Source organism: Crocodylus porosus, unplaced genomic scaffold, assembly GCF_001723895.1.
Source record: "Crocodylus porosus isolate Cpor-Errol unplaced genomic scaffold, CroPor_comp1, whole genome shotgun sequence".
NCBI classification, from domain to species: domain Eukaryota; kingdom Metazoa; phylum Chordata; order Crocodylia; family Crocodylidae; genus Crocodylus; species Crocodylus porosus.
The window spans coordinates 83,903,526-83,914,101 of NW_017728886.1; the positions used below are offsets into that span (position 1 = coordinate 83,903,526).

Sequence of the window (10,576 nt, forward strand, 5' to 3'; positions counted from 1 at the left end):
TCCCCCAGTTTCTTAATGAGAACGGGGTGAGAGACAGTGTCAAAGGCCTTCCAAAAGTCCAGGAAGACTATGTCCACTGCTACCCCTGCATCTAAAGATTCGGTGACCTGGTCATAGAAGGCCACCAGGTTGGTCTGACAGGACCTGCCTCTAATGAACCCGTGTTGATTGCCCCTAAGCAGAATCTTCCCTGCTGGCCCCTTGTGGATATGTGCGCCAGAATAATTCTCAAAAGCTTACCCAGGATCGAGGTAAGACTAACTGGCCTATAGTTTCCCGTGTCCTCCTTTCTCCCTTTTTTGAAGATGGGAACCACATTGGCCCTCTTCCAGTCCTCTGGCACCACACCAGAGCACCACGAGTGCTTGTAAAGCCTTGCCAGGGGTCCCGCAATGACCTCAGCTAATTCCCTCAGTACTCTAGGGTGGAGATCATCTGGACCAGCTGATTTAAATACATCCAGTCCCTCCAGAAGTTCCCTGACTAGATCCTCCCTGACCCTTGGCTTAGGTGCGCCTCCCCTGGGGCCTGAGGGGGGCTGAATAGGGGGCTGATCGTGTCCCTGCTCAGGAAAATGGAGGCAAAGAAATTGTTAAATAGGTTAGCTATTCAGAGAGACTAGAAGAAGGTTTAAAAGTTTTGTTTCAATGCAAGTAATTAGTTAAATTACATTGATAAACTACATTTTTCCATGAGAAACATACTTTAAAAAAATACCTTCTACTATTTTTCCTGCTCTGATGCTCAACTATTGTTGAAACAAGCTGAACACAAGCAACTAGATTTTTTGTTTGTTTTTGTTTTTTGGAGTATTGTCTTGTGATCTTGAATACTTTAGCATACTTTAAAACCTGCTTTGACATTGGCTATTCCACTCCAGTAAGTTTCTTGGGCAATACATTTCAAATTCCAAATGTTTGCTTAAACTAGTAAAACAAAAAGGAATGACTCCTCCTCCTAGCTAACCTTTCCTTGCAGTGAAAGTGCTTCCATCATACCACCTGAAATAATTACTATTGTACTTGTTTTCATTTTTTAAAAAGGAAATGATTAACTAAAACCTCCTCTCAGGCTCTTAGTTAGAAAAACTGAATTTTTGCCAATAAGGAGTCCCTCTATAGTGAGGGTAACATTTTGAATTCTGCCTATGCAAGTAGAGACTGACTTTCTTTCACTGAAAATTTAAATCTCCCCCATTTGTTTGATGTCTCATTCTGCACATTCTGTATTGTTGCTGCTAAAGGCATTTGTTACCTTCTGTAAAGTGACTGTAATCAACCAAAATCTGCTCGGGCATTATCTCCTTGTGTGTCTGGCAAAATGTTTCACATGCTGAGGCCTTTTCATTTATTTTCTGAAATGACAAAAAAGCCTAACTATTTGGGATCAGCAATGCGTCCTCCAGTTCACTTCAGGTTTTGTGCAACAAAGCTGTTTTGATTTCAGATCTAGTACATAATTTTTTGAGGTAAATATAACCACGTTTGTGCATTTCAGGGAGGCAAAATTGGGTTTATAGTGGAAGCCTGTATGCAACATTAACTGTGCGTTTCTATACACGCACTTCTTTGACCATCCTCGGAATTCTTCAGTCTGTTTACTGAAGCAAAAATGTGAATCTGTATTGTGAACCTTTTCAGATTTATTTTAGGACAGTGACTTGCACAGTCAATTACATGCCAAACAGTTCATTATCCTTAACTGCTCATTACTGTACTATGCCTGGTGTACTACTTATTTGATGTTTACTAACCTGTCTAATATAGTTGTATGTAAGAGAGGAATATTTTTAGGCTAATTGGATTGCACAAAATACTCATGCATGTTACTTTCCTCATCTGAAATATACAGAGCTTTTAACTGATAGAATCATATACATATTTGAAAAGATCACATATTTAACGTTTTCTCTAAAAGGGGAATAAAGACGTAAATCTCAACAACTTTGACTATGTGTCGCACCTTATTTCAGACAAAATGTGATGGAAGTGTTTACACATTTTATAAGTATAATTTGTCATCATATTTTGCTACTAAAAGAATTTAGATGTAACAGCATTAAATTGAGGGTACTTGGCTGTAATTATTTGCCAGGTTAGTGCCTCTCCTTTCCTTACCAATATTATGGGCATCAGCAGTGGGTCAGCCAAGTTTTATAAACAATCCAAGTTTGTTTAATGTGCTTTACTGTGCTTAAAGTATTTACTGAGGTGTTTTGTCTAATCCTGTCAGCCTCATATGCAAGTAGTAGATAACCACTGAGCTCATCTTTGCAGTGTTAAAAAAAAGTAGTCCAACAAGCTGTTTTCTTCCTGGCTTTGTAGTTTACTTCACCTCGCAGTGGTATCTTCTGAATATTTCATCAGTCTGTCCTTAGTTAGCATGTGGGTGAGTGAAGTCTAATACTTTGGTGTTTCAGTTGAAGGTCACATCTGTGGCATAATATTAATTATTCTTGTTATTTTTTTCTCTTTTTTTGCCTGCTTTTTATTCATAAAGAATTGCTAAATGTTCTTTGCACTAAAAGCATGTATTAGATCTTAAACAAAAACTGTTACTTATTTTCCTTACAAAGCTAAGTTTGTCAGATGGAAGCCTTAAATTATCAAATTGTGTAATCTGTACACAATTTGAGTCTTGAGATTTTGATTCAGATCCACACCATCTCAGAGGCATGAAAAGATTAACCAGAAATTTTGAATCAAATCCTCTGTAGTAATAAAATATATTGAACTTAGCTTTGTTTTGCTGGTGCTTTTGCTTTTTTCATTTTCTGGGTTCTTTGAATAAACGGGTAAGTTGGATTCCTGTAGTATGTTCAAGATTGTGATGCTCAAAATGGAATTTTACACTATATAAATATCAAGTAGTTCTTGTTTTAAATAATGAAATTCTATGTGTGGGTCTTGATCCAGCAAAGCCCTTAAACATATGCTGAATTTCAAATTGAACTTCTTGCATAATTTGTAGACAGTATGTAGTTTGTGCTTAACCAATTCAGGGCTATGGATCTGGTGGCATTAAAGAATAAGAAGGTTTGGAAGAAAGTCTGTATTAGGAACTTCATAGTATTTGTTTTGTACAGTTTTTAGGAATCATGTAGCATTCAAAGCAGTCATTTTTAAATTAGAGAAAAAAGCAATCGAGTTCAAATCTAAAAAGAACCCAACTTCCTTACTGTAAAAATAGTAGGACCATGGGAACATACTGGCCAGCAAAATGGAGAAATTTCTTTCATTGGCGGTCTTCAGGAAGAGGTTAAATAAGCATGAGTCTGGGATGGTTTAGGAGAAACAAATCTGCAGAGGATTGGACCAAATCTTGAGGTTCCTTCAGATTTGAAGTACTCTAAAACTGAGTTGATTTCAGCATGTAGCTGGACTTGCATTCCTTGGGGGGTGCACATGCTTCAGTGCTTTGCTGGTTCATGACTGTGGGTTGGTGATAACAAAAGATGGCAGTGCAAAAGAGCAAGATCATGATTTAGGAAGGAGGTTTTTAGGTCCATGATTGGGTAAGGAAAGAATTATTTTGAATTTGGCCTAAGTGAGAGAGAGAAGGGGAATACAATTTAGTTGCTTTCTAAATATTTTAATTTCTATTTAACCAGGCATCATACTCAAGTGTATTTTCTGGTCTCAAGTGGGTAAGCTAATTTTTCATCTGGGTTGATTGGCCTACACTGAAAATGTCTTACTTGCTTATAAATCGCAGAAGTTATTTGGCCTGATGTCAAACCTAAGATCCTTCCATCTCCTATTCCATTTCTGTAGCCACTGGACAAATTGATCCCCTGATTTATTTTAATATTAAATATTTGCAGTTTCCTGTCATTAAATTCATTTACTCGCTTTTATTTTTTGTTTTCCAGTCATGGCTACGACCATCTTGAAGAAATTGTGATAGTAAAATCTTTCATGACGACACTGCGTAGAAATACGGTCATATCTCTGTTCTCCTTTGAGAATGGACAAAAGGAAAAGCTATTATTCAGGGTCCCAAATGGAGCAGCAAGACAACTTTGGACCATGGATATAGTTTAAAACTGCCTTGGGAAGAGATACTAATCAGGGGTTATCTGGTGATGAGTCTTTTCTCTCCTATTGAATACTGTCTTCTATTTTGTGTTTAAAAGTTATTTTTTTAAAGGGGGAAAAAAGACTTTTGTCTAGAAAGGTTTTGCCTACTGCTATATTTGAACGCAGGTTTCACTGGGTGTTTTTTAAGAGTTGAACTTCATGGTTTGTCTCTTCTATTTATTTATTTTTTTTAGTTTCTGTCTGAATGAACTGTGCAATACATTTTTGGGTGGGTAGCAGTTAGTGGGTGACTTCCAGATGAATTAGGCCATTTGACTAGTCCCTCCCTAATATGATCTTTTGATTGTTTGCTAAGGACTATTTCTTTAAGCTTTTGCTTACAATAAATCCAGATTGCAGTACCTCATTTGTTTACTCTTAGCTTTTGTACTTATATTTTCTGGAGAAGAAATACACTACTGTAAATTGTAAATAATACATAACTGTATCATATGCTCAACTGTGACTGTTGGCAATGCTAATCTGGCAGGAGCTGAGATTTAAATAAAATTCTATTTACTATATAATTTTTTTTAACTTTTATCTGTTCTGAAAGGTTGTTTTTTCTCTGAGCACTAATTTTATACTTAGATGCCACCTTCTTTGTCAATATCTGAAACACTTGCAGTCCTAAAAAATTACATGCATCCTTTAGACATCCTTTTTTGAAGGTTTGCAGTCTAAATATCAGGTGTAGACATCATGGTAAACTGGAAAATTGGAATACTGTAATTTTATTACCCGTAATGGCTGTTGGAACACAGACATGGCGTTTGATCCTTTGTGCCCTTATTTTTACTTCACCTGAATAAATTCCCCACTGCACAGGCTTACAGTGATAGAAGACATGCTGCTGCTATACATTCTGGTAATGGTAAAGCTTGGATATATTTATAAACTTTTCACATGATGTTTATGGTCATTTGGATAGTATTCATTTGCATTCTATCTATTAGTTTTACTGTCAGGCTTAGTTGTTGCATCTGAGCAATTTCACACACTGAAACTATTTTCCCCCAGTACTGACAATTGGTTTAGGAGGTCATATTTCGTGACGTACCAAGGCTACCGAGCCATAAAGGATGACCATCCATGTAGAAAGCCGGCAGTATAGGATGTTCATTTCTAGCCATGTATGATTTTTATGCTATTAGACCTTGAACCTGTATTGCTAAACATGAAAAAGTTATTTAAGGTCACTTTTTATTTTGTAAAATGTTATTTACGTTCCCTGTGAGACTTATTTGGCTGGACACATGGTAACTAAAGAAGTCTGGTTTTACGTGTAAATGAATATGAAGAGTGAAATCGATAATCTTTTAATACTGCTATATGTTTTTAAAATATTTCTGTAAGCCATGTCATACAGTACATAGTGCAATAGGTTCCTGACTAGGACTCCTAATCTCTGGTAATACAAATAATGTACAGAACACTTAATGGCAAGAGAGGAAGAATTAACAGCATTCAACTGGGGTGCTCTCATTGCTGATGAGCATTGTAAAATGTGTGCTCCTCACACTTTCTGGGATGTGACAGAATACATTGTTCCCAATGTGAGCAACACTGTATGTAACAGTATATAGCAGAACATTAAGGGTTTTTTCCCCCCTTTGAAGCTATAAGGGGAAGTTTTGGTGGGGGAGAATGTAATTAGAGTTTAAGCTGCAATCCATTGACTATTTTATGGCATATACAAAAATATCTTTAATGATCCAGGTAGCTCAGACATCTCTTACGACTCAGATGAGAGTTTGCCATTACAAAAGTACATGTATACATGTTAATAGAAATAAAAACAGAACTTTTTTCATGCTACAGACAAAGGAGAGAAAAGGTCAGTTTTGCGTGCGTGTGTGTGCTGGGTGGGGTTGCAACACTTATTAGCATCCCCCTCTTTTTGCTTAACCGGCTGCTGGGTTGGCCTCTCTGCACCTGCCACACCTTTGATTCTTGGGAGTAATTAGTTATTGAGAGGGAGTCCAGGACTCTGGGGCTTATTTATCTTGCCCCTTTACCTACATCTTCCAGTTGGCCTTAGTCCTGGGAGTTTTAGGATGTGTCTGTTGACTCCATCTAGGCACCTGTAGCCTAGGTTGGTGGTTCTCAACATTTTTTGTACCAGGACCCATTTGTAAACATCAATGGCCAGTCTCAGCCCAGTGTTCCTCACTCCTAACCCACTGTCCTCAGGCCCTAGCCCCCCAGTGTGTGGGGCTGGGGTTGGGTGTGTGGGGCACAGGAGGGAGGGTGGGCATGGGGGAGCCCCAAGCAGCCCCTTGCAGGCTGGAACTCTGCCAGCCTGCAAGGGAAAAGCAAGTTTCCCACATTTTTCTTCTTTAAAGCAGAATCTACTTTTAAAGCTCGTTAATCCTTTTTTTAAAGCTTGTTCGCAACTCTTTCATATATTCTTGTGACCTGGTCTTGGGTCATGACTCACAGGTTGAAAAACGCTGGCCTACGTACTGTCTGCGGCTTCTGCCCTCCCCTGCAGCTGTGCCCATGCCTTGCAGGTGTTACCAGCAAGTTACCTTGCTGGGCTCTTGGCTCCCTCCCATCTGGCACTAGGCCCCCTTTGGCTCCTGTGCTCTTGTTGGGACTTCAGCCTGACTAGCATCTGCCCCTGTCCTGTAGCTGGGTCTCTCCACCCAGGCCCCAGAGTAACAAACCTGGTTTCAGAGGGGTTCCAGCCCTTGTTGCACTCCCTGTAGCTTGCTAGGCTCACTGGCCCTTTTCCCCACCTTGTTTGGGCAGTGCTACAGCTTGCTCCCTGGCCCCAGCAGGGTCAAGCTTCTCATGCCTCTCTGGGACTTCCTGTAGTCCCAAACCTCAGTCTGAAACACCAAACCAAAAATCATGCTGACACCTTAACTAAACAGAGCCCTCTATGGCTTAAGTTAACAGCCTTACTGGAATGCTGCACTGTCCCCTTAAGATGAGCCACCTGCTGGGGGAAGGCCAACTCCTTCCCTTTGAATAATTGTCTTTTCTGCTGGGTTGCTCATCACCTGGCTCTTGCACTGCGCTGCTCCAGGGGGAGACGGCTCTTGACTGGGTTCCCAAGATTCAGCCTCTCCTTCCTGGAGAGGCTATTTTTTCTCCTGGGGTCCTTTCAGTGACTGTCAGATACTGTTTCTTCCTCCCCACCCTGCAGCATGCCTTCATCTGGCTGTTTCGCTATCACCTGCACCTAGTGAGTGTGACAGGAGTCCCCAGCTCCCTGCTGTTGCATGAACGTGCCCATAATGCTTTCTGGATCTTGGAACGGAGCAATCTCTGAAAGTTATTAATGAAGATTTTGGGGCAATTGAAGACATTTAAGGTTAAAAAAACAAACGTGTCTGTGTGTGATTTTTGCTGTGACTTGACTTCAAAGCGCTTCGTTCAATTAACAAAATGTGTATCCTGGGGAAATCAGGTAAAATAGCAGGGATCATTTATCAAAGCATGTTCTGACAAATGCTACAGGATAGATGAGACCTTGAACCACCAAACATGAGATATGAATGAAAGTGTTTTCAACCTGAAATTGTCTCTATTTTCAGCTCTTCTGGCTGATGCAGCCTCTGACACATCATATTGTTTTGTTTTGTAGCGTGAACTACATGAACTTACTCCCTGCTGCCCCCTTGTTACTTAAGACTCACTGTCTTACACAAAGCACAATATTTCGGTAATAGTTTTCATTTTAGAATAATTTTTTGCTTTGTTCCTCTAATATTTGTTCTGTCTAGGAAGCTCAGTCTGCGGAATATTGGCCCATGCACATCTACAGCCTTGAATAGACTTCTCGTCTCAATTGTACATGTGGATTTGTAGAATTAACATTTGTGTTTTGGGGTCTATCTGCACCCCTCATAGCCCCACAGCTGGCCTTTTAAGGGTTTGTACAGTTTTCTTATCAGCATCATTACAAAAAGCTAAGATACACATTTCAAGTTTTAAGTTTCCATATAAGGTATGTGTCATCTTATTCCATGGGAAATTAAATGTACCAGCAATCTGTTACCCTGACATAGAAGTTTATAAAGCACTTGTATTTTCCAGTGTCTTGTCTCATGCTTCACAAACGACCTTTTTTTCATTAGACTTGATAGTTTTTTGTTATTCTTTCCCCCACAAGATACTAGTGATGGGCTGTGTTTTGTCAAGTATGACTTGAGTGCAGTGAACTGAGCTGAAATTTAGTCAATCTGCTATTTAGACAGGATTGTTACAGTGTGAACTGAGTTAAATTATTCCTTTTTTCCCCCCTCATCCCTCTTATCATTGCATTCTTTAAAATAAATAAAAAGGCATATTTTTTGCAACTGAAAGCATGATGAATGTATTTCCAAATTCACTGTTTTTTTTAAGAAATTGCATTCCATCAGCAAGTCCATACTAATGATACATTACTTTTTGTGACTGAAGCTTAACATGAAGGCATGTTACAAAAATGGGTATGTCAGTGTTTTAGTAGGAACTTAGTTGGGATGGAATAGGATTTTTTCTGCTGTAGGCACTTGCTAGGCAGAATGCAGTCGTGAATTTATTTCTGATCTTACAGGAGTAAATCAGGAGTAATCCCTTTGAAGTTTTACTAGTGTCAAATGATTTAGAATAGGATCTCGTCTCCTCTCCACAGACTTAGTATCTCTCTCAATTTATTAGAAGCTAAGGGCTGTTCTCAAATAGTGATCTTCAAGCAGCCATTATTACTGCCTCGTTAAAATTGAGGGGAAAAAAATTATTTGAATGGAAAAGAGATAGCAGTAGATACCTGTATTAATGGTTCATGAAAGCAGATTTATAAAGGTACTATGCCTTAAAACATCCTCCTGTGTAGAAACACTGAAGGTGGATTAGACAAGTGGTCTATCCATTCTGGTGGCGTGGTGCTGTTAATGGCCATTGTCAGTTGTATTTGCAGAAGGTACCAGATATTTCATAGTGGTCCTTTATAAAAGAAGCTGTCCAAGGGAAACCATCATCTTTTTAACACCCGCCAGTCTGGTGTATGTCCTGAAGTATAAGAGCTTTTAAACGCTTTGTCCTGTTTAATGGGACAATCTTGATCCTCTTTTTTGGAATTCTACTAAATTTTGGCCCCAGACATGTCTCGTAGTAAATTATCCACCATTTAATTAAATATACAGTCTTTCCCTCAGTCCTGGCTATAAATTTTTTCCCCTCGAATGGAACTGTACCTATGTTTGCATACTTTTGTTAAATTAGACCCATTAATTAGGTGCAGATTTTGTTTGTAACAGGAATAGGATTGTCGGGGAACAGCAGCCCCAAGGTCATGGTGGGCCCGAGCGGTTTCGGTAGGGAACAGGCGGGATTAGCGGTGAGGAGTCTGAGCGGTACGTGGACTCGGGCGGTTTCAAAACAGATGGATTTTATTTACTTACGCTTCTGGAGTGCAGGTAGAGAAGCTTGCTTTGGTTACAGTTAGATAACGAACGACAAAGGGGTCTGTTGGCCCACAGGTTTCTCGAGCTGAGCCCTTGCTTTCTAGCTGAAGCTAGGTGCAGCTGCCCAACTCTATAGTCCCAGGGCTGGTCAACAGCTCATGAATGGGAGAACGAACAATGAAACTGTAACGAGAGTCTAACGTGGATGAAATGCCGAGGTTGATGCCGGAGCGAGGTAATGATGTCATGGTCGGCGGTCGATGTAGGGTCGGGTCAGTCGGGCTCGTGGTCGATGAGAGAAATCGGTTCGGTAGCAAGAAGATCAATACAGAATAATCAGATAGAAGACGAAGAGGAATCGATCGCAAAACCGCAGTCGTGAGGAGACCAGTGGGCCTAAAGCCCTCCTGAAGGAGCAGTCCCTGTCAGAACAGCCTCTGCTCTCAGGACCGGGTCGATCTCTCCCTTGGAGACAGTCTCTGCCAACGCAGTCTCTGTTCTCAGAACAGGTTGAGTCTCTCCCCTGTCGCTCCCGTCTCTCTCCCCCTGGGCGGGGGCTCACAAGCCTTTTATGACAACCAGGTAGCCAATCAGGTTGTCTCCTTCGTGGAACTTTCTAGTCTAATTACATCACGCTTTTCAGAGTCGAGCATGTTCACAGTAATAAGAGTTTGACTGACAAGTCAGATAGTTGGCAGATCTGAGCATGTGCGTTGTTAGAAACTAGGTCAGATTTGATTGACAAGCCCTGAGGTCGCACCGGGGGCACATGCTGGGCATGCTGTGGAATTTGGCCTCGTCTGCTTGTCTGCGCATGATCAAACTTAACTCTTGTGTTACCAGTATACACTTAAAATTTGGTCCAGACAAGGATTAGATGCAGATTTTGTTTGTAATAGGTTACTCGTAGGAAGATATAGTACTCCTAGCAGCTCTGCATTAGTATATGCCAGGAGTGGCCAAACTGAAGCTTTTTTGCTGTGGCCACTCCTGGCATATACTAATGCAGAGCTGCTAGGAGTACTATATCTTCCTACGAGTAACCTATTACAAACAAAATCTGTATCTAATCCTTGTCTGGACCAAATTTTAAGTGTA

General features: G+C 40.3%; 1 protein-coding gene across 5 annotated transcripts in view; it reads left to right on the forward strand.

Annotated features, from left to right (window-relative positions):
* GOLGA4 (golgin A4) overlaps positions 1-4,606 on the forward strand; it is a 99,057-nt gene extending 94,451 nt beyond the window's left edge. For 4 of the 5 annotated variants that reach the window (XM_019538198.1, XM_019538205.1, XM_019538214.1 and 1 more), the window contains 2 exons: positions 2,325-2,388; positions 3,872-4,606. In XM_019538198.1, the coding sequence (XP_019393743.1) occupies positions 2,325-2,354 (30 nt within the window). In that variant the 3' untranslated portion in view covers positions 2,355-2,388; positions 3,872-4,606. The remainder of the gene's footprint in view (positions 1-2,324; positions 2,389-3,871) is intronic. The other variant, XM_019538210.1, reaches the window with a different exon arrangement.
* The last annotated feature ends 5,970 nt before the right edge of the window (positions 4,607-10,576 follow it).